We start from the raw sequence: 24,666 nt of genomic DNA on the forward strand, positions 1-24,666 counted from the left end.
ATCATTAAAAACAAATATTGCCCTGAATAGCACAGAAATGTAATGACAAGGAGCATAAATAACAATTTATCAAAGCAAATAACAACTTCATAAAACATGGAAGTTTACTATTCTTAAAGCCTTTCCCCCCATTTTCCAAAGATGAAAATCGAGAGTGATCACATTTTTAAAAATCTTTCTCTAAATCATATGAAACCAGTGTAAAATAATTAATCACTGAATAAGAATAACCGATCAAGATTCAATCTTCTTTATCCAATGGCAAATCCTTTATATTCCCAGCTTTTCACTATCACACTGCACATTACGCACTGACCTCTTATTTCAGCAACATAGAGAACGGTATACTCTTTATAGACGACTGCTGGAGACCAGATACAGTGATTTGATTGTTTGGAATCATACTGACTTTTCTGACTGTATCTTCCAGGTGATTATATACATGCAGTCTTACCTTCTCTTTGTTGGGTAAAGTCTGAGTTCTGGTAAAAGTGTCTCCTCCATTAATACTGATCAGTTCTGCGTCCGCAGGTGGAAACGGTGCGGGGAAAACAACTACGTCACTCTTCAGTGTATCCGAGTTGAAACACACGTCATACTGCTGGGTAGCTTTAGAGTAAGACCAGCTCCCGTCAGGATGGGTGGTGATCATTGGAGCGCTGTACCTGCTGAAACTGCCATCTGTCCTGTGGCATCTAACAGCTATTAAACTGATGAGACTCAGCAGAAATATGACTGACACCGAGACAATGGCGATGAGTAAATACAGGTTCAAATCGGAGAAGCTGTCCTCCTTTATAGGAACATGTCTGAACTGAGTCTGGATGTCAGCTGTGCTTTCAACCACCACCACATCAATAGTTACAGTAGCTGACAGAGAAGGTTCTCCGTTATCTGAAACCAGCACCACCAAGGGATGAGTTTTCAGATCATTGTCGCTCATCCTCCTCTTAGTCCTGATTTCCCCTGTGTTGGTTCCGATCCTGAACAAGTTGTTTCCTTTGGGCTCAGACAGGTGATAAGAAAGCAACGCATTGTAACCAGCGTCGACGTCCACAGCCCTGATCTTTGCCACAAAATATCCCGCTTCAGCAGAATATGGGATGGTCTCACTGTTAACAGAGCCGTGCTCAGAATATGGTGCTAAAATGGTGGGACTGTTGTCATTCTCATCCAGGATAAAAACGTTGACAGTCACGTTGCTGCTAAGTGGAGGAACACCAGAGTCTGTGGCCTGAACTTTAAACTGAAACGTTTTTAACTCCTCATAGTTAAAAGACTGCAGACTGAGTATATCTCCAGTTTCGGAGTTGATGTTTATCATAGTAGACAGTGGCATCGTGTTACCACTATGTAATAACGAATATCTCACCTGGGCATTTTCATCAGTGTCTGCATCAACCGCCGACAATGTTTTCATAATTGCTCCTACTGGACTGTTTTCTTTAATGAAGATGGTTATTGTGTCTTCTGTGAATCGAGGATTGTTGTCATTCACATCAGAGACTTCAACATAAATGATGTTCATGCTGGAGAGAGGTGGACTTCCCTCATCTGTAGCAATGATGGTTATGTTATATTGAGGTTTACTTTCTCTGTCAAGAGGACCATCAATGACCAACGAATAGTAATTCTTATAATTAGACTCTAACTTAAAGGGGGCATCAGTGGGAATTTTACAGCTCACCATCCCATTTTTACCTCCATCTTTATCCAGTACTGAAACAAGTGCAATGGCAGTGACAATGGACGCATCCTCTTTGACGGTGTTAAGTAGTGATGTAACTGTAATTTCAGGAGCATTGTCATTAACGTCTAAAACTTCAATCAATAGTTTTGCGTGTGAGGTGAGAGGAGAAGAAGCTCCATCACTTGCTTGTACTCTAATCTCAAAGGCATTGTTCTCTTCAAAGTCGATAGGTTTTTTATTTGTTACAGTGCCTGTTTTTTCATCTATATCAAAAAAATCCGTTTGCTTTCCACGGCCTATTTTACTAAATGAATACAACACTTCTCCATTTTGCCCTGCATCTACATCGGTTGCATTCAGTGTTATTATCGATGTACCTATTTTAACATTCTCGTTTATTGTGGCTTTGTACAGCGTTTGACTGAATACAGGAGCGTTATCATTAATGTCTAACACGTTTACTATTACAGTCATACTTCCTGATTTAGCAGGTGTTCCTCCATCTATGGCAGTCAGTGTGAGCCGAATCACGGACTGTGTTTCTCGGTCTAAAACTTTCTGAAGCACCAATTCTGGTGATACACCCTGTCCCTTATTTGTAACCAGAGAAAAATACCCATTTTGACTAAGCTGGTATGTATTTACACCATTTTTACCGACGTCTGTATCGTCAGCAGGCTGAATGGGAAATTTTGCCCCTATCGCCGTGTTCTCACTAATGTTCATGAATTGTATTTTGCTGGGAAATAATGGTGAATTATCATTTACATCTAAAATCGTAATTTCTATACGATGCAGTTTAAGTGGATGGTTAATAACTGCTTCTACAGTGAGTGAACATTTAGGTTCATTACCGCACAGTTCCTCTCGATCTATTCTCTCATTAACATACAGGAGACCAGTCTTTAGATTAACCTCGAAATATTTTTTCTTTGATCCAGTAACAACCTGAAACATGCGAGGCTCCAAATCCTGGACGTTGATGTTCAGATCTTTAGCAACATTTCCGACAGCAGTCCCCACATTCACCTCTTCTGAGACGGAGTAAGAGAGCTGTCCAAAAACTGTTTCCCAGTAACAATCCAGCAGCACAAAGGCAAGATATATCCACATAGAGCGCGTTCTTCCCGGTATATCCATACTCGTATGAAACACGAAAATGCTTAAAAATACATTTGATTGATCTCATCTGTTATATAAAAACTTATATAGAATAAGAAAATATAAGAACCATCTTGAGCACATTTAGCCTATTGGTAATAAAATCGTCGCCGCACGCTTCTCTTTAACCTCGAAATCTCTTTGTCTCTATGGCTTGAGGAACATCCCTATCCTCTGAATATGGGTGGAGCCGCATGCCACAGTGATGTGATGGTCTACAATGTCATCCTGTGGACATTTCTAACAACTACATTCTGGATCATCATGCTATTATAAAGACAGTTGATTCATTAACCTCTCATTGAAGCTTAAAAAAGTCGTGTGTCCCACAATATGCACCACATTGCTGTTTTAGTCTTATAAGGGAACTTTATATGCTGCATTGTTGTGAGGTATCTTATTCTTAGCATCTCATAGTTAGAATTAATTCAAATTACATAGACTAGGTTCATACTGGGTTGCAGCAAGTAGACTGCAATTTGCTAAGAGTAGTGAATTTTAAACTCCATGCCTCACAGAGGTTTTACTATTTAAGGTGCTCAGTGTCTTCATGCCTTAAGAAAGTCAGTAGTCCAATATGTAAACATATTGTGTCTCCACAGGATTGGTCAATTTAGGACTTAAGGATTGTCTTTTTCTGAAAGATATATAATGGTGCCTTACACATGTTTTCAGTAGGTTTCATATTACCGAGAGACCTCACAAACCTGTATATCTGTTTAAGATGTCGTTTTTATAATAAGTAATCATTTTTATTATACATCAAGTTGATTTCCGGAGCTCTTCTTCTACCGGAAATTATTTTGCCACACCACAAGCTTAAAGTAATTGACTACAAAATAGAATGACCTAGAGGAGAAGATGTTCATATGATGAAGTCATCATAACACAGAAATAACTATGAAGACACCAAGGACACCAAAAGAAGAGACGACAATATGGTACCGAGAAGAGAGGAGAAGCTGTCAACTATATGGCTTCACAAAACTACAGAATGTTATCAAGGACAATAAACTACAAAATGCCATCACAAACTATTTTTTTATATGACAGGCTTCAATAAAATAACCCACAGTTGTCCTGATAATATGTCATATTTTGGGAGTTGAAACACAAATTAAAATCTAGTTTCGCTGAAATTATTTAGATTACAGTCATATAGCATGTATATAACTGGCAAGTTAACAAATAAATTCTGATTGAGAACTGTATTTCACAAGAGAAAACATGTTCTTACTGAATGCAAAAGAATTTGTTTAGTTACTATTTCAGATTAATCATTAAAAACAAATATTGCCCCGAATAGCACAGAAATGTAATGACAAGGAGCATAAATAACAATTTATCAAAGCAAATAACAACTTGATAAAACATGGAAGTTTACTATTCTTAAAGCCTTTCCCCCCATTTTCCAACGAATAAAATCGAGAGTGATCACATTTTTAAAAATCTTTCTCTAAATCATATGAAACCAGTGTAAAATAATTAATCACTGAATAAGAATAAACGATCAAGATTCAATCTTCTTTATCCAATGGCAAATCCTTTATATTCCCAGCTTTTCACTATCACACTGCACATTACGCACTGACCTCTTATTTCAGCAACATAGAGAACGGTATACTCTTTATAGACGACTGCTGGAGACCAGATACAGTGATTTGATTGTTTGGAATCATACTGACTTTTCTGACTGTATCTTCCAGATGATTATATACTTGCAGTCTTACCTTCTCTTTGTTGGGTAAAGTCTGAGTTCTGGTAAAAGTGTCTCCTCCATTAATACTGATCAGTTCTGCGTCCGCAGGTGGAAACGGTGCGGGGAAAACAACTACGTCACTCTTCAGTGTATCCGAGCTGAAACACACGTCGTACTGCTGGGTAGCTTTAGAGTAAGACCAGCTCCCGTCAGGATGGGTGGTGATCATTGGAGCGCTGTACCTACTGAAACTGCCATCTGTCCTGTGGCATCTAACAGCTATTAAACTGATGAGACTGAGCAGAAAGATGACTGACACCGAGACAATGGCGATGAGTAAATACAAGTTCAAATCGGAGAAGCTGTCCTCCTTTATAGGAACATGTCTGAACTGAGTCTGGATGTCAGCTGTGCTTTCAACCACCACCACATCAATAGTTACAGTAGCTGACAGAGAAGGTTCTCCGTTATCTGAAACCAGCACCACCAAGGGGTGAGTTTTCAGATCATTGTCGCTCATCCTCCTCTTAGTCCTGATTTCCCCTGTGTTGGTTCCGATCCTGAACAAGTTGTTTCCTTTGGGCTCAGACAAGTGATAAGAAAGCAACGCATTGTAACCAGCGTCGACGTCCACAGCCCTGATCTTTGCCACAAAATATCCCGCTTCAGCAGAATATGGGATGGTCTCACTGTTAACAGAGCCGTGCTCAGAATATGGTGCTAAAATGGTGGGACTGTTGTCATTCTCATCCAGGATAAAAACGTTGACAGTCACGTTGCTGCTGAGTGGAGGAACACCAGAGTCTGTGGCCTGAACTTTAAACTGAAACGTTTTTAACTCCTCATAGTTAAAAGACTGCAGACTGAGTATATCTCCAGTTTCGGAGTTGATGTTTATCATAGTAGACAGTGGCATCGTGTTACCACTATGTAATAACGAATATCTCACCTGGGCATTTTCATCAGTGTCTGCATCAACCGCCGACAATGTTTTCATAATTGCTCCTACTGGACTGTTTTCTTTAATGAAGATGGTTATTGTGTCTTCTGTGAATTGAGGATTGTTGTCATTCACATCAGAGACTTGAACATAAATGATGTTCATGCTGGAGAGAGGTGGACTTCCCTTATCTGTAGCAATGATGGTTATGTTATATTGAGGTTTACTTTCTCTGTCAAGAGGACCATCAATGACCAACGAATAGTAATTCTTATAATTAGACTCTAACTTAAAGGGGGCATCAGTGGGAATTTTACAGCCCACCATCCCATTTTTACCTCCATCTTTATCCAGTACTGAAACAAGTGCAATGGCAGTGCCAATGGACGCATCCTCTTTGACGGTGTTCAGTAGCGATGTAACTGTAATTTCAGGAACATTGTCATTAACGTCTAAAACTTCGATCAATAGTTTTGCGTGTGAGGTGAGAGGAGACAAACCTCCATCACTTGCTTGTACTCTAATCTCAAAGGCATTGTTCTCTTCAAAGTCAATAGGTTTTTTAATTGTTACAGTGCCTGTTTTTTCATCTATATCAAACAAATCCGTTATCTTTCCACGGTCTATTTCACTAAATGAATACAACACTTCTCCATTTTGCCCTGCATCTACATCGGTTGCATTCAGTGTTATTATCGATGTACCTATTTTAACATTCTCGTTTATTGTGGCTTTGTACAGCGTTTGACTGAATACAGGAGCGTTATCATTACTGTCTAACACGTTTACTATTACAATCATACTTCCTGATTTAGCAGGTGTTCCTCCATCTGTGGCCGTCAGTGTGAGCCGAATCACGGACTGTGTTTCTCGGTCTAAAACTTTCTGAAGCACCAATTCGGGAGATACACCCTGTCCTTTATTTGTAACCAGAGAAAAATACCCATTTTGACTAAGCTGGTATGTATTTACACCATTTTTACCGACGTCTTTGTCGTCAGCAGGCTGAATGGGAAATTTTGCCCCTATCGCCGTGCTCTCACTAATGTTCATTGTTCGTATTTTGCTGGGAAATAATGGTGAATTATCATTCACATCTAAAAGCGTGATTTCTATACGATGCAGTTTAAGTGGATGGTTAATAACTGCTTCTACAGTGAGTGAACATTTGGGTTCATTACCGCACAGTTCCTCTCGATCTATTCTCTCATTAACATACAGGAGACCAGTCTTTAGATTAACCTCGAAATATTTTTTCTTTGATCCAGTAACAACCTGAAACATGCGAGGCTCCAAATCCTGGACGTTTATGTTCAGATCTTTAGCAACATTTCCGACAGCAGTCCCCACATTCACCTCTTCTGAGACGGAGTAAGAGAGCTGTCCAAAAACTGTTTCCCAGTAACAATCCAGCAACACAAAGGCAAGATATATCCACATAGAGCGCATTCTTCCCGGTATATCCATACTTCAATATATATTTGGTTGATCTCATCTGTTATATAAAAACTTATATAGAATAAGAAAATATTAGAACCATCTTGAGCACATTTAGCCTACTGGTAATAAAATCGTCGTCGCACGCTTGTCTTTAACCTCGAAATCTCTTTGTCTCTGTGGCTTGAGAAACATCTCTATCCTCTGAATATGGGTGGAGCCGCATGCCACCGTGATGTGATGGTCTACAATGTCATCCTGTGGACATTTCTAAGAACTACATTCAGAATTCAGTTGATTCATTAACCTCTCCTTGAAGCTTTAAATAGAAATCGAGTCTGCCACATTAAGCAGTATATTGCTGTTTTAGTCTTCTAAATAAACTCCGTATGCTGCATTGTTGTTTTTTTAAAAATATTTAATATTTCGGGAGTTGAAACACAAATTAAAATCTAGTTTTGCTGAAATTATATAGATTACATTCATGTAGCTTTTATATAGTTTACAAGTTAACAAATTCTGTTTGAGAACATGTATTTCACAAGAGAAAACATGTTATAGAATAGAATAGAAATACTTTATTAATCCCTTTGGAGAGTCCTCAGGGAAATTTGGGTTCTTATTGAATGCAAAAGCATTTGGTTAGTTACTATTTCAGATGTATCATTAAAAACTAATGTTGTCACGAAAAACACAGAAATTGAATTCCAGTTCATTAAAGCAAATAATAACTTCATAAAACAATGAAGTTTGCGATTCCTAAAGCCTGTTCCTTCGTTTTCCTAAGAAGAAAATCTAGAGTGATTATATTTTTAAAATTCCGTCTCTAAATCCTATAAAACCAATGTGAAATCATTAATCATTAACTAATCATGAAAAAAAAAACGGTCAACGATTTAATCTTCTTTATCCAAAAGCAAATCCTGTATATTCCCGGCGTTCCACTATCAGACCGCACACTACGATGATTATATACGTGCAGTCTTACCTTCTCTTTTGTGGGTAAAGTCTGAGTCCTGGTAAAAGTGTCTCCTCCATTAATACTGATCAGTTCCGCGTCCACGGGTGGAAATGGCGCGGGGAAAACCACTACGTCACTCTTCAGTGTGTCTGAGCTGAAACACACGTCGTACTGCTGGGTAGCTTTAGAGTAAGACCAGCTCCCGTCAGGATGGGTGGTGATCATTGGGGCGCTGTACCTACTGAAACTGCCATCTGTCCTGTGGCATTTGACAGCAATTAAACCAATGAGACTCAGCAGAAAGATCGCTGACACCGAGACAATGGAGATCAGCAGATAAAAGTTCAAATCAGAGAAGCTGTCCTCCTTTATAGGAACATGTCTGAGCGGAGTCTGGATGTCAGCTGTGCTTTCAACCACCACCACATCAATAGACACAGTAGCTGACAACGAAGGTTCTCCGTTATCTGAAACCAGCACCACCAATGGGTGGGTTTTCAGATCATTGTCGCTCATCCTCCTCTTAGTCCTAATTTCTCCTGTGCTGGTTCCGATCTTGAACAAGTTGTTTCCTTTCGAATCAGACAGGTGATAAGAAAGAAGTGCATTGTATCCAGAGTCTGCGTCCACAGCCCTGATCTTTGCCACAAAAAAGCCTGTTTCCACAGAATAAGGAATGTTCTCACTGTTAACAGAGCCGTGCTCAGAATATGGCGCTAAAATCGTGGGACTGTTGTCATTCTCATCCAGTATGAAAACATTGACAGTCACGTTGCTGCTGAGAGGTGGGACCCCCGAGTCTGTGGCCTGAACTTTAAATTGAAACGTTTTAAACTCCTCGTAGTTGAACGATTGCAAACTGATAATATCTCCAGTCTCTGAGTTTATATTAACCATAGAAGACGATGGTGATGTGTTGCTGCTACTTTTTAAAAAAGAATAGCTCACTTGTCCATTTTTATCGATGTCTGCATCGACTGCCGAAACAGTCTTAATAACTGCTCCAACTGGATTGTTTTCTTTTACATAAACGTTGAACTCCTGCTCCGAGAAACGAGGCGGATTGTCGTTGACATCAGAAAGTTGAATGTTAACGACACTGGTGCTGGTAAGAGGTGGAGTGCCTTCATCTGTTGCTATTATGGTGATATTATATTCAGCCATAGTTTCTCTATCAAGATGGCCATTAACTACTAATGAATAATAGTTTTTATAATTGGTTTCTAGTTTAAGTGGAATCTGTGTTGGAATAACAGCTTTTACTGCTCCGTTTTTTCCTCCATCTTTATCAAGCACTGAGACGAGAGCAATAGCTGTACCAACTTGTGCATCCTCTTTTACTGTGCTTAGTAGTGATGTCACAGAGATCTCAGGCGCGTTGTCATTGAGGTCTACCACCTCTACCAGCACTTTACAGCGAGCAGACATTGGAGGCTGACCTCTGTCACTTGCTTGAGCATGAATCTCAAACGCAGGATTTTCTTCATAGTCAATGTTACCTTTTACTAAAATTGCCCCTGTGTTTGGGTCAATCTGAAATAAATCTAAAACATGATCTTGACCCTTCATTCTCAGAGAATATTCGATTTCACTATTAAAACCTTCATCTTCATCTGTTGCATTCAGGATGATAACAGTAGACCCCACTGGCAAATTTTCAGAAATCTGAATTTTGTACAAAGATCTATTGAATACAGGGTTGTTGTCATTTATGTCCAGAACTGTAATCATGATCTGTGACGTCCCTGACTTCGGCGGATTTCCCCCGTCCACTGCAGTCAGTGTGAGTTTAATAACAGCGTCTTTCTCGCGGTCTAACGCCTTCTGCAGCACAAGATCTGCAGACACACTTTCCCCGCCTTTGTGAATTTCTAATGAAAAAAAATCATTGGTACTAAGCTTGTACATATTAACACCGTTCTTTCCAACATCCAAATCTGATGCCTCTATCAGTCCAAATTTAACACCCGGTAAAGTATTTTCAGGGACATCAATAGACTGTAATTGGTCTGGGAAAACAGGCGCGTTATCATTTATATCTTTTATTGTTACCTCTAACCGGTAAAGCTTCAGTGGGTCGTTGATCACTGCTTCCATACTTACAGTACATTTTGTCTCCTTTGCACAAAGCTCTTCTCTATCTATTCTTTCATTAACATAAAGAAAGCCAGTTTTCAGGTTTACATCAAAATATTTCCTTTGCGATCCACCAACAATCTTGAACATGCGGGACTCTAAATCTTGAACATTGATATTTAGATCCTTAGCAATATTTCCAACAGATGTTCCGGGGTTTACTTCTTCCGTGACAGAATACGAGAGATGTCCAGATGCTGCTTCCAAGCCATAACTAAGCAGCACAGCCATAATGCAAGTCCGAAAAAACCTCGTTCTTTTAGAGAAATCCATGAGAGTGGAAAAATCTTAGACCAGTTTCAGCCTTTAAACTGTTACCGAAGTGAAAACGTCAAAAATCCAGCATTTTGCAGACAATCTGAATGCCCCCTTTCTCTCCGGTGCTGTGTCTCTTTATAACAAAGCACAGAAAAAATGTCTTTCTGTTTTGGGAGGAGTCTTGTGATGTGTGAAAGATGTCATGGTCTTTTGTGTCACCGTGTGGTAAAGTAAAATAACTGCACTAAAATTCAACTCTATCTATCTATCTATCTATCTATCTATCTATCTATCTATCTATCTATCTATCTATCTATCTATCTATCTATCTATCTATCTATCTATCTATCTATCTATCTATTATTATTATTATTATTATTATTATTATTATTATTATTATTATTATTATTATTATTAGTAGTAGTAGTAGTAGTAGTCGTTTTTACTTTCTATTTTAATTTATTTATTATTATTATTTGTTTTTGTTTTTGTTTTATTTTAAACCTCTGCCCTTAAACTTTATTTGATGTCATACAGGAAGTCAAACAATCCGAAATATAAGGTTTAGCTGAACTTAAAACCAAGCTCAAGCTGAACTTGTCTTCCACGACTGTACCCAATTAATGACCAAACAAAATATAAACGACAAAAGCTGAAATATTCGTTAAAACATAGACGTTAACTAGTCATAGTTTCCCCGATTTACCGAAGACAAAATCAAAGGGCATACGTTCTTGGAATTCCTTCTGTAAATCTTACAAGACCAACTTAGGATCATGCATCCCTTAAACTGTGCGACGTTTCACTACCAGAAACCACACCACATACATGCGCTCTTATTTCAGCACCATGGACAACGATATATTCTTGGTAGATGAGTATTGGGAGGCTCATCAAAGAGTTATATTTTTCGCGGTCATGCACAGCTAAATTCTATATTTATTCCAGAGCAGAAAAAAATATGTACATACATACATACATACATACACACACACACATGCTGACTGACTGAGTAGTATACCTCAATTATCAAAAGTGAAGGATTGTGAGTTATGTGCATTCTTACCTTTTCTTTGGTGGGTAAAGTCTGGGTTCTAGTAAAAGTGTCTCCTCCATTAATACTGATCAGGTCCGCATCTACATTCGGAAACGGTGCAGGGAAAACCAGTACATCACTCTTTAATGTGTCCGAGTTGAAACACACGTCATACTGCTGGGTAGCTTTAGAGTAAGACCAGCTCCCGTCAGGATGGGTGGTGATCATTGGGGCGCTGTACCTGCTGAAACTGCCATCTGTCCTATGGCATCTAACAGCTATCAGACTTACAAGACTCAGCAGAAATATGACTGACACCGAGACAATGGCGATCAGCAGATACAAGTTCAAATCAGAGAAGCTGTCCTCCTTTAAAGGAACATGTCTGAACTGAGTCTGGATGTCAGCTGTGCTTTCAACCACGACCACATCAATAGACACAGTAGCTGACAGAGAAGGTTCTCCGTTATCTGAAACCAGCACCATCAATGGGTGAGTTTTCAGATCATTGTCGCTCATTCTCCTCTTAGTCCTGATTTCCCCTGTGTTGGTTCCGATCCTGAACAGGTTATTTCCTTTGGGCTCAGACAGGTGATAGGAAACCAGTGCATTGTATCCAGAGTCGGCGTCCACAGCCCTGATCTTTGCCACAAAATATCCCGCTTCAGCAGAATAAGGAATGCTCTCACTGTTAACGGATCCGTGCTCAGAATATGGCGCTAAAATCGTGGGACTGTTGTCATTCTCATCCAGTATGAAAACATTGACAGTCACGTTGCTGCTGAGAGGTGGGACCCCCGAGTCTGTAGCCTGAACTTTAAACTGAAACGTTTTTAACTCCTCATAGTTGAACGATTGCAAACTGATAATATCTCCAGTCTCTGAGTTTATATTAACCATAGAAGACGATGGTGATGTGTTGCTGCTACTTTTTAAAAAAGAATAGCTCACTTGTCCATTTTTATCGATGTCTGCGTCAACTGCCGAAACAGTTTTAATAACTGCTCCAACTGGACTGTTTTCTTTTACATAAACGTTGAACTCCTGCTCCGAGAAACGAGGCGGATTGTCGTTGACATCAGAAAGTTGAATATTAACGACACTGGTGCTGGTAAGAGGTGGAGTGCCTTCATCTGTTGCTATTATGGTGATATTATATTCAGCCATAGTTTCTCTATCAAGATGGCCATTAACTACTAATGAATAATAGTTTTTATAATTGGTTTCCAGTTTAAATGGGATCTGCATTGGAATAACAGCTTTTACTGCTCCGTTTTTTCCTCCATCTTTATCAAGCACTGAGACGAGAGCAATAGCTGTACCAACTTGTGCATCCTCTTTTACTGTGCTTAGTAGTGATGTCACAGAGATCTCAGGCGCGTTGTCATTGAGGTCTACCACCTCTACCAGCACTTTACAGTGTGCAGACATTGGAGAGTGGCCTTTGTCACTTGCCTGAGCATGAATCTCAAACGCAGGATTTTCTTCATAGTCGATATTACCTTTGACCGTAATTGCCCCTGTGTCTCTATCTATTCTAAACAAATTTAATACATGGTCCTGACCTTTGCTTCTCAGTGAGTATTCTATTTCAGCGTTTAATCCATCATCTGCGTCTGTTGCATTTAAAATGACAACAGTTGTACCTAATGGTAGATTTTCAAGAATACGTGTTTTATACAAGGCACTGCTGAAAACCGGGGCGTTGTCATTGATATCAAGAACATTTATAACTATTTGCGTTGTCCCTGTCTTTGGAGGATTTCCTCCGTCGACAGCAGTTACTGTTAGCTTTATTTTACTTTCTTTTTCTCTGTCCAGTGCCTTCTGAAGCAGAATCTCGGCTGACACGCTGTCTCTGCCTTTGTGGATCTCTAAAGAAAAGTAATCATTTGCGCTGAGCCTGTATGTACTGACATCATTCTTCCCAACATCGAAATCCAGCGCTCCTATAAATCCAAATTTTCCTCCTGGCACAGTACTTTCTGCAATGTTAATAGACTGCAGTTTCTCAGGAAAATATGGTGCATTATCATTTATATCTACGATGTTTATTTCTAAACGATACAGCTTTAGTGGATTATTGATAACGGCCTCTACACTAACGGTGCATTTTGCAGCCTTCGCACAAAGCTCCTCTCGGTCTATTCTTTCAATGACATAAAGACTGCCCGTTTTCAAATTTACATCGAAGTATTTTTTCTTTGATCCGCTAACTGTCTGAAACATACGAGCATCCATGTCATTAACATTAATATTAAGATCTTTAGCGAGATTTCCAACAGTAGTCCCCGGGTTTACCTCCTCTGATACAGAGTAAGAAAGCTGCGCACATACCAGTTTCCAGTGGCATTCCAAAAGAACAAGGACTACATAAATCCTAAAAAGATCGTGTATCCGTCCGGTTGACATACTGATATCGTTCTAAAACATGCCCTGTGTTCTATTCTACGATATACCATGCGGCCATTCTTGACGCCCATAAAATACCAGAATCCAGATAATTTTCTGTTTAAAGGGCTAGATGTAAAATAATATCCACACGGTGCATTCACACTCTCGTTGTAACAAAGCCCTGCTAAGCATCATCCCCTGAATCAAGGAGGGGCCTCGAGAAACCTACTGAACATCAAAATGTGACGGTCTATAACGTCCCCGTGTGGTCATTTTTAATTTGTTCATGCTCTTCTGTGTAAATCAAACTTGTTGTTGCGAAAAGAAAGAACATTACACCAAAGATTACAAACAATGAAGACCATTTCGGCCTTTCACCGTGCAAACCGCTGACAACACTGTAATTCAGCCTCCTATAAGTCCAAAAAACTATGCTAACCACTGATAACACTGTAATTCAGTACCATAAAAAACGACCTATACACACCTTGGATTTACCGCGTTTTGGTAAATACAAGTTACCGTCGTCTTCCGTTAAAATAAATAAATAAATAAGTAAATAAATAAAATTGAAGTATAACTCACCTTTTCTTTGGTGGGTAAAGTCTGAGTTTGGATAAATGTGTCTCCTCCATTAATACTGATCAGTTCCGCATCCACAGGTGGAAACGGTGCTGGAAAAACCACTACATCGCTCTTTAGTGTGTCCGAGCTGAAACACACGTCATATTGCTGGGTAGCTTTAGAGTAAGACCAGCTCCCGTCAGGGTGGGTGGTGATCATTGGGGCGCTGTACCTGCTGAAACCACCGTCTGTCCTGCGACATTTGACAGCAATTAAACTGATGAGACTGAGTAGAAAGATCGCTGACACCGAGACAATGGAGATCAGCAGATAAAAGTTCAAATCAGAGAAGCTGTCCTCCTTTATAGGAACATGTCTGAGCGGAGTCTGGATGTCAGCTGTGCTTTCAACCACCACCACATCAATAGACACAGTAGATGACAGTGAAGGTTCTCCGTTATCAGAAACTACCACCACTAAAGGGTGAGTTTTCAGGTCATTGTCACTCATTCTCCTCTTAGTCCTGATTTCTCCAGTGCTGGTTCCGATCCTGAACAAGTTATTTCCTTTGGGCTCAGACAGATGATAAGAAAGAAGTGCATTGTATCCAGAATCGGCGTCCACAGCCCTGACCTTTGCCACAAAATATCCCGCTTCAGCAGAATATGGGATGTTCTCACTGTTAACAGAGCTGTGCTCAGAATATGGTGCTAAAATTGTGGGACTGTTGTCATTCTCATCCAGTATGAAAACGCTGACAGTCACGTTGCTGCTAAGAGGGGGGACGCCACAGTCTGTGGCCTGAACTTTAAACTGGAACGTTTTTAATTCCTCATAGTTAAATGATTGCAGGCTGAGTATATCTCCAGTCTCTGAATTAATATTCACTTGTGTAGATGATGGAAATGTATCAAATTTACTTGGTAAAAATGAGTAGCTCACCTTACTGTTCTGGTCCATGTCAGCATCAATTGCAGTTACTGTCTTAATTATCGTTCCCTCTGCACTATTCTCTTTTAAGTATATGTTTATTGTGGGCTCTGAGAACAGTGGTGCGTTATCATTCACATCAGAAATAAGTATAGAAACTATGGTTGTCCTCGAGAGTGGAGGAGTTCCTTTATCATTAGTAACTATAGTGATGTTGTAGCTTGGAACAAGTTCCCTGTCCAGAGGCCCGTCAACCAACAAAGAGTAATAATTTTTGTAGTTTGTTTCAAGTTTGAAAGGAACGTCATTTTTAATTTGGACATTCACTTCACCGTTTTTTCCGCTATCTTTATCAAGGACTGACACAAGTGCAACTAATGTGCCCATAGTAGCATCCTCTTTCACTCTACTATGTAATGATGTTACTGTGACTTCAGGGGCATTATCGTTTAGGTCCACTATTTCTACCAGTACCTTACAATGAGCAGACATCGGAGGCTGTCCTTTATCACTGGCCTCAACACGTATCTCAAAAGCTTTTCTCTCTTCAAAGTCTATATTGCTTTTTACCTTAATCAGTCCCGTCTGAGATTCAATCTCAAAAATATCTAGCACGTGATCTTGATCCTTGCTTCTCAAGGAATAAACGATCTCACTGTTCAGGCCCTCATCTGCATCGGTGGCCCTTACGGCAATCAGTGTTGCGCCAGGTGGCGTGTTTTCGGGAATTTTTGTCTTGTACAATGATTCACTGAAGACTGGAATGTTATCATTATTGTCTAAAACAACGATAACGAGCTGTGACGTGCCTGATTTAGGTGGATTTCCTCCGTCTACAGCAGTCAGTGTCATCGTAATCGCATGCTGTTTTTCCCGGTCTAAAGCTTTCTGCAACACCAACTCTGCAGACACACTGTCTCCTGCTTTGTGCACTGCCAAAGAAAAATGTTCATTCTGACTTAATTTATAAGTACTGACCCCGTTTTTCCCTACATCTGCATCAGTTGCTTCAGATAATGCAAATTTCACCCCTGGTAAAGTGCTCTCTGCAATATACAAATTTTGCACTTCGGTGTTAAACAAAGGGGGGTTGTCGTTTACATCTAAAATGTTCACGTCAAAGCGATAAAGCTTCAATGGGTTATTTATTACAGCTTCTACACTAACTGGGCAAATAGGTTCCTCAGAGCAAAGCTCCTCTCTGTCTATTCTTTCATTGACATAGAGAACACCAGTCTTAAGATTTACCTCGAAAATTTTTTTCTTTGATCCAGCAGCAATCTGAAACATACGGGATTCCAGGTCTTGTGTGTTAAGATTTAGGTCCTTTGCGATATTTCCAACTGAAGTTCCTGGGTTTACCTCCTCTGACACAGAATAGGAGAGCTGCCCAGTCGCTCTTTGTAAGCAAGAAATCAGTAGACAAAGCCATAAATGTATCCTGAAATAGCCCCAACAGCAAGCCAAAGACATTTCTGTCCAATGTGAACAAAGAAGATTTCCAATCCTGGACAGATATATTAGGCAAAATGAACAATATAAATGTCATAAGATAAATGATCATACGATTAAGTGGGTTTTTCCTCCGTGCTCCGTGTCTTTTTAACAAAGACTGGGAGTATGTTTCTGTAGCCTGAAAACAGGAGGGGCTTAATAGTATCAAAGAGTAGTTCTGCTTCTGATGGATCAACAGAGACACTGTGTGGAGAAAGAGTTGCAATGCAGAGAGAAAAGAAAACATGATGTTCACTTTCCAAGACCCAAATAATTTATAATTATGAGCGTTTGAATAATTCAACTAAATTCAACTTCCTTTTCAGCACCATGGGCAGCGCATTGTGGTGTGTGCTGACATATACTGAAACAGATTGTAATATTAGAAAGCTGTGCATTGCTGAATTTATGTCTTTCCAGATTTCTTTTTAAAACATAACTCGTTTTCCATTTATTTAGCTAAGAAAGACATTTACAAAATGAGTTTTAAATTTAATAAAACTGAAATGGGCTGTCTGTGGCTAACACAAAGTGTATCATACCTTTTATTTGAGAATCCATTCCAAAATATATGTTCTGCTCCACACTCTCTATAATAAGTAACAACTCATTTGAGTTATTTTCATCCACTAAGTGTATCACCTCCATTTAACATTTTGAATGAGAACATTAAACATTTTCTGTACTCCTACCAAACAGTGTTCTTTTTCTGTTTGTTTTCTCTGTAGCCTTGTGAACAAGAAAAATGTTTAACTAGACATTATTGATCTACTGTATGCATGAACACATCGAGGTACAAATCCACTCCAATCCAAGTACTGGTTTAATTTGGCATATTTTACCATTTTACCATTAATACAGAGGCAGCAGCTATGTGCTCATAAACATTCCCTCATCTGTAATCCCAGGATTAAGCTGCAGATTCATAAACCTGCATCCTATTTCCATTCAGAATGAAACATGATTTAATCTAAAAAATATTAATAACCATCTCACAGCTACAGTCATCTGTTAACTCCCCAATACATTAAAATTAATCACTAGCAATGGATGACCTATGTGATCATTTTTTTTAATGTATTTGTATTCAGTGAGCAGCATTGAGTTAAATGTACATGATGATTAATTACAAACAAACACACATGCACACACATACACAAAGACCACCTGCTCTACTGTACCTACATGACCCATGAAATTCAGTGATTTGTGAATTTATAGGTCAAACGCTACACTGCATCAGCCTTTTAGGATTTCAATCTGGATTATCTTTAAAAAAAAAAAAAAAAAAAAATCAACATGAAATGTAGAGATCCAGCAGTTCACTAGTTTACTCAGAACACTATATATATATACTTTATATGTGTCTGTTTGCGTGTGTGTGTGTGTGTGTGTGTGTGTGTGTGTGTGTGTGTGTGTGTGTGTGTGCCAACCACTGTGCCCTCTCCTGACCTCGTAACTATAACACAGTTGAGCATGTAATAAACAACTGTATTGTGTTGTTTTAAAAATAAACAGTAAACTGAACATTAGCATCAGCATTTACATTTTGAACCTTAGTGCTACATAGATGGCAGACAGTAAATAAATTATATCAGGAAATATTGCAATCTGTAAGTAAATTCAGCTTGTATTACTGAATATGCCTATTAGGCCGTGTCAAGGACAGTCAGGGCCCATGCTGGCAGCATGTTTTTGGCGTGTTAACTGCATTTTTCAAAGGAGCAACCAAATTAACTTCTGTATTGATTTAATTCCTTTCTTTTTTTTTGTTGTAGTCCTTTGCAGAGCCATGAGTGAGCAAGTGTGTGTTATAAGGGTGTGTACTGTACTGATCATGTGAGAGTAAGTAGACTGGGGGAAGGGTGCTATCTGAACACGCTCCAAGGCGAGTCCTCTACCCTTTTTTTCCCTCTCTCCTTGTGCACTGCTCTCTCGTCTCCATAGCAACGCCATCTTGGACACAGACAAGGATGTATAGTGCACAAGAACACATTCACACACCCACACTCACTAGTGCAGGAGCCTGTGGGTTCAATTTTCACAACACATATGATATTATCAATATTATAACAAGCAATATATTATATTCTGTACTTAGTTCCTCGTATTTGCTGCTACTGTCATGATTTTTATTTTAGAACTTTTTTTACTGTATCAGCTTGCATGTTAGTGACAGGCATAAAGCACACACACACACACACACACACACACACACACACACACACACACATATATATATATATATATATGTATATATAAATAGTGTAACCAGCTGGGTGTCTATAGAGTTTCTGTTTATATTATACTCAATGTAGCATTTCTGCAGCATATTCACTTTGACAGCACTTTAGCAGCAGAGCCTGCATCTATTCACCCCCCATAGCTCATAGGAGAACTTGACCTTTGGATTCTGCCATGCCCAATCCACTGCATCTACCCTTAGCCATGACTCTGTGAACCAACTCCACATTGCTTTTCATAATGAGATATTGATGTCACTTTGAAGCTTTGTGCTCATCATGGCACAAGGTGGCAACATATGTCTTTACTCTTGAGTTTACACTTGTACAATATTTTGTTCATTGTTCACATCTTGTTATTTTCTCTTTTGGTGCTGAGCCAAACTGCTAAGTCCACATGCTTTGCTGATTCTCTGATAAGCGGCTCTAATGTGCCTTATGCCGCAGCAGATTTTAGTAACAATGTAACTATAACCACACCCCAAAAGCAGAGCTAGACTAACGTATAAGAGTCATTCAAAAATAGCAGGATTAAGGGAGATTAGAGATAAAAAAAAAAAAGTCAGATTAATGCAGCAGAAACAAATCACAGGGAAGTCAATGGCAAATAAGAGATCAAATTTAGTAAACCAGAAAAAGAAGAGGAACAGAAAGAAAAGCTGGGAAAGAAATAAGTCTAAAAATAAAGAGAAGTGTATTTCTTTTCCATTTTCAATGCAACTGTGCACACATTCACTTATCAAAAAATATCCTCTACAAGATCATTTATGAGAGATTAGAGAAACAAGAAAATGTAACAGAGAAAGATGAATCACTCCTAGAGTTTTAATCCAGCTACCACTTAATCATTTATTGCCAAATCTGTGCTTGCTTCCTCTGGTTTCTGAAGTAAGTAGGACAGGGGCGGGTCCACAAAAACATGAGCCGGAACAAGATGAAAACCAGAACACAGAGAGCCCAAACTGATGCACAGACACACACCCCTGAGAGGAACATCAACACAGTGGAAAACAGTGTTCACTCATTTGGAAAGTAATGGTACATTGCCCAAAAATCATATAATTGGTTACTCTACTGTAAAATAACAAGAATTAGAAACAGCAGGCTTTTACAGCAATGTTCTTATCAGTGTCAAGAGATGTTGCTGTCCTATTGTGGTAATAGAACAGTATAATTTTAATTGAGTAAACATAGTTACACTACAATACTTGTATTTCTATTATATTATCTTTGCAGTACTCTGTACATACTTGAATTCTGTTTTAAAAAATATTATTTTAAGTGTTTTAGTATCTGCCAATACAACAGCATAGTCAATGCTTCTGCTGAGAATAAGCCCATGTGTGAAAAAGTGGCTGTATGCAAGCGATCAATACACAGCTTTCTGTGCATAAAACCCAAGAGACATATGGATCTTCGTACCTTCCTGGTGGATTTAATTAGTACTAAGCATATATACAGCATGAGTGATGTCATATGGTTGAAGATGCAAAACAGACTCATACGGGTTTGCATGCTTTACTTTTGTGAGAAAGGTGTGAGCACAAGAAACACAAAAGATGAAGGCAGAAGATATACATGGATTTAGTTTACACATGGTCTCTCTTTTAGATTCCACAAGAAGCTAAAATCTAAAATGTAACATACAAATAGCAGATTGTGATAGTAGACAGCTATGGTTTACTTTACTGCAACAGATCATCTATCCACACTGTCAATAAAAGAGGATGTGTAATAAGGTTTAGTAGCAGATGTAACCCAGAAATCTGATTGGACGTCTAGAATCAATGTGACTGTAATGGACACTCTGATTGGCTAAATATTGTGCATAGCGACAAAGGCAGTGTCCATCTAATGCATCCATTCTCTCACAGTAAGCATTTATAATTGATTCACTCTTCACCCTCTTGTATCCATGGTGATGCATATGCGGCTCCTGTCAATGCCCCGCCCTTCATCCCTCTCCACCGCACCCTTCCATATGAGCCCTCACTGCATATGCCAAGAAAAGAGCATTTTATTTGAACCTCATTATAAACATTCAAATGAATGATGACAAAAACATTATAATTTATATCTAACTAAAATATCTCACATATTATAAAATTCACAAATTTAAAATAAATATTTCAAATAATGCACCAAAACATTCTATCTCTTTTTTTCCTTATGTCGCTCTCTCTCTCTCTCTCTCTCTCTCTCTCTCTCTCACACACACACACACACACACACACACACACACACACACACACACACACACACACACACACACACACACACACACACAAACCTGAAATAAACAGATTTGTTGGGATTAACAATAAATCTAGATTTATAGTGAAACATAGATAACCCAGATTTGTCAATAAAACTGTTCACTGCAGATGTGGGTGTGTTGTGTTTGGCTTAAATCAGACACAGTGGAAATGGGACAGGACCTGTCTGTGGATCAATAGTGAAATAAAGATTCAATAACAGTACTAGTTGATGCGTTATCACATACAAAGTGGCAATACCAATAACTGAATAAATTGACACACAAACATACATAAGCAGTATGTATGTTGTATGTTGTAATTTGTATGGTTTGCCACAAGAGGGAGCATTTTCACCCTGGTCTTTGTTCTCCTTAGCAGCTGCAGGTGCAGACAGATTTGCTGATGTCAGGCTAGGATATGAAGCATTGTATTACATTAGCACCCTCACACACTTCAGACATATTATCAGTGGTATAGCCACTGGTACAGCCTTGGTTTCTGCTACACATTTCCTTTGTCTACGGAAATTAAAATGTCAACTATAAGGGAGCACTGTATCTAACAGCTCCTATCCAGCTGATACAGATGAAAACAAGAGGTAACTAAAGCTGACAAAATATGTGGTATGTATGTTATAGCTTTGTTCTTTTTTGTACACACAATTACAGAAACACATTTAAAGCATAGCTCAAAGATATTTTAGTGGTTAATTTATATTTTTCAAGTTGAAGCACATCATACATGCATATATTATTATAAGATTATATGATATCTATTTCTACTTGCTTATTAGTTGTAAAATATGGAATCTGCAGATGATATATGCACACACTGTAAAGTGCATTGCAGGTGCAGGCCTGCTGCATTGGGGCATGGCCCATTTCTTTAAAATAATGGATAATGAATAATGGAAGAGCAATGGCCTGCAGAGAATCTGATGCTGGAAGCGACAGGAAGGATTTTTTGAGTTTGCTCCACTTTTCACACTAAATCAAGCAAACTATTTATAAAGTAATGATTTGCAGACCAATCATTTAAGCTTGAGCTGCTGCTTTCCGAGAATAGCAAACATCATTTCCACTTTCATCAGCATCAAAACTTAAACATGTACATGTGCATTATCACAGCATATTGGATGAGGCTGCTAAGGAAATAGGTGAAGAATGATGTGTTTTAGCTTTCCTGTGTGTATTTTCTTGGTTGGGAGATATGCATGTATTTGTGTGGGTAACAGAGATGTAGAACCGGAGAAACTATTCATCAATCCACTTACTAGTGTTATATGCACTCCTAAATCTGGTCTATTTTTATCTAATGCCCACTGATATAATTTCCTTTTCATTAATACCATCTTTATGTTGATTATGAGTTCCTATTAAAAGTGACTAAATAGATTCCGCTTCAGGCTTTATGAGGCTGTAGTATGTTGCACTGTTGTCTTGTATTATGTTACTCTTATAATTGTTTGTAAATCTTTTTATTGACACCATTCAAACACCTCACAATATAATTCAATAGAATCTGGCTCAGCATCAGTCTCGGTCAGCGTAATGTTACAAATTATATGAACAAACTTATAGCTGCTGATGTTTTAAGCACATTGAGTTTAACAATAAAAACTAAGCTGAAAATGAATACAGAGAAAATAGAAAAGCTCAAATCTAACACATTATAAGAAAAAAAAAGAAGAAGAAAGAAGAAGAAGAAAGATCATGTGGCTACTACTTAAGCCTGGAATATAAGGTTGAGTGACTCCGTAGCTCACACAGTGTGCTGCTTCCTGTGAAAGTGGGCTTCATGGCCTCATTCAGATGATTCTACTAATCGCATTACAGGTGCAACATAGTAGAATTATCATTTTACACACTTTATAAATGCTTTAATCCATGTCAGAAGAGAATACTGACAGGACACTGACAGGATACTAGCACAGAAAGTTCCTATTTAAAAAGAATAAAAAACAAAACAAATCTCAACAGAGACACACTTCAGTGATCTGATTTAGTGACCTGCTAATATTTTCAGTTGGTTAAAAAATACAGTTTTTTTTTCTGCTGTTTCACACACTATGTTAAGGATGTCAGACTCAGGTCCTCGTGGGTCACTGTCCTACAAGTTTTAGGTGTTTTCCCTGCTTCAACACACCTGAATAAAAGCAAATGGATCCAACAGCTGCACAAACACAGAGACGACCAGAAAGCCACAGACATGTTTGTGCATAACGCAAGATAAGTTTAAACAGTAGAACAGGCTTGTATGAATGATTCAAATGCCATGTGTGCTCCAAGTTCGATGTAAAGCTAATTAAATTCACAAGTAAATTTATGCCTCTGAATGTATGGTTATTATCCCATTTTAAAAGGTGACTATATTCTGGCATTTCAAGTTTTTCCATTAATATATGAGATTATGCAACATTGTTTTGTCCAAACCATGGATTATTCAGGGTGTTGATAATCTACTTATCCATTGTTCACTGTGTTTCTGTTTCTGGATTTGTGTTTTTAGTTCAGCAGAGTGATGGAGGAAAATCAGAGATGACTTGACCGTTTGTCTCTTAGTTTGTTGGACCTGTTCAGGAAGAAGCCAGGCTTTACTGGACAGCTTTTACATCAAGCCAAAAGGAAATAAGTTGTTTACAAAAGACAACATTTTATCTTTCTATAAAGTTTATGTCTTTCTCTAGATATTTTTATTTCCCATTTCCTGTTCTCATTTGCCATCGTCAATCTTTTTCCTCTTTTCTCTTTATTTGTAATCTTTTTAAAAATGTGTATAATAAACCTTATTTCTCAGTAACTTTTCACATCTCTTATAAGGACTGGCTGATACATCAGCCTGCCGATATATCAGGTAGATATTTGCGTTTTTTATTAGTATCGGCATCAGTCCATATGTGGCCCATTTTGCCATGATTTATAGAAAGGCGTCCATAGGCAGCTCTGTGTTGTTGGAGATGTTGCAAAACATGCATTGCTCCTCCTCCATTAGCAGAGTGCTGGTGAAAATCCTGCTGTATTATCTTCAAAACAATGGTAAGTTTTTAACTTGCACACTTTACTGAGTGCATTAAAGGAAATTATATCAGAGTGATCAGGTGATATGCAGAAAACAGTTACCTTCCACTGATCTATAGATCAAATAAAAGAGTTTCAGTAGAGTAAAAACTAATGAATTCAAAACTGCCTTGTTATGTTGTATGAATACTACTTGTAATTAAGTTAATTAAACTTAAAATAATAAGTCTTTTAAATATCACATGTCATACATACTCTGTTCTTAAAAAGGGGTATTTTTCACGGTCACCCAAGGGTATCTGTACTGTGACTAAACTGAATGTTATTTCTTTCTCCGAGCTTTTCTCACATTCTGCCCTTTAAATTTGGTCAAATTATATGATTCGCCTTGTTTGAATGTTCTGTAGAGCAATGGTCAAGCTAGCTTGACTCTCTGGATGACAGATTG

The 24,666-nt window shown here is 38.5% G+C and overlaps 5 protein-coding genes across 23 annotated transcripts in view; all 5 read right to left on the reverse strand.

Annotated features, from left to right (window-relative positions):
- LOC121642759 (protocadherin alpha-2-like) overlaps positions 1–24,666 on the reverse strand; it is a 204,261-nt gene that overhangs the window by 85,953 nt on the left and 93,642 nt on the right. The window contains exon 1 of one of the 19 annotated variants that reach the window (XM_041989662.1): positions 14,298–16,760. The exons of the other annotated variants lie outside the window; for them this stretch is intronic. Within the exon in view, the coding sequence (XP_041845596.1) occupies positions 14,298–16,679 (2,382 nt within the window). The 5' untranslated portion in view covers positions 16,680–16,760. Of the gene's footprint in view, positions 1–14,297; positions 16,761–24,666 lie in introns of those variants that run through there. 19 annotated transcript variants of the gene reach the window in all.
- On the reverse strand, positions 320–2,803 carry LOC121643475 (protocadherin alpha-9-like). Its single transcript, XM_041990920.1, has one exon. It carries the CDS (start codon positions 2,801–2,803, stop codon positions 320–322), a length of 2,484 nt encoding a protein of 827 aa, XP_041846854.1.
- On the reverse strand, positions 4,447–6,930 carry LOC121643476 (protocadherin alpha-7-like). Its single transcript, XM_041990921.1, has one exon. It carries the CDS (start codon positions 6,928–6,930, stop codon positions 4,447–4,449), a length of 2,484 nt encoding a protein of 827 aa, XP_041846855.1.
- Positions 7,042–10,590, reverse strand: LOC121643477 (protocadherin alpha-3-like). Its single transcript, XM_041990922.1, has 2 exons — positions 7,904–10,590; positions 7,042–7,185 (listed from the first exon to the last, which is right to left on the reverse strand). The coding sequence occupies exons 1-2, from the start codon at positions 10,295–10,297 to the stop codon at positions 7,042–7,044; spliced, it is 2,538 nt and encodes an 845-aa protein (XP_041846856.1). The 5' UTR covers positions 10,298–10,590.
- LOC121643478 (protocadherin alpha-3-like) lies at positions 10,356–13,852 on the reverse strand. The gene is made up of 2 exons (XM_041990923.1): positions 11,304–13,852; positions 10,356–10,415 (listed from the first exon to the last, which is right to left on the reverse strand). The coding sequence occupies exons 1-2, from the start codon at positions 13,728–13,730 to the stop codon at positions 10,356–10,358; spliced, it is 2,487 nt and encodes an 828-aa protein (XP_041846857.1). The 5' UTR covers positions 13,731–13,852.

Source organism: Melanotaenia boesemani, chromosome 7 (genome assembly GCF_017639745.1).
Source record: "Melanotaenia boesemani isolate fMelBoe1 chromosome 7, fMelBoe1.pri, whole genome shotgun sequence".
In the NCBI taxonomy this organism is placed as follows: Eukaryota; Metazoa; Chordata; class Actinopteri; order Atheriniformes; family Melanotaeniidae; genus Melanotaenia; species Melanotaenia boesemani.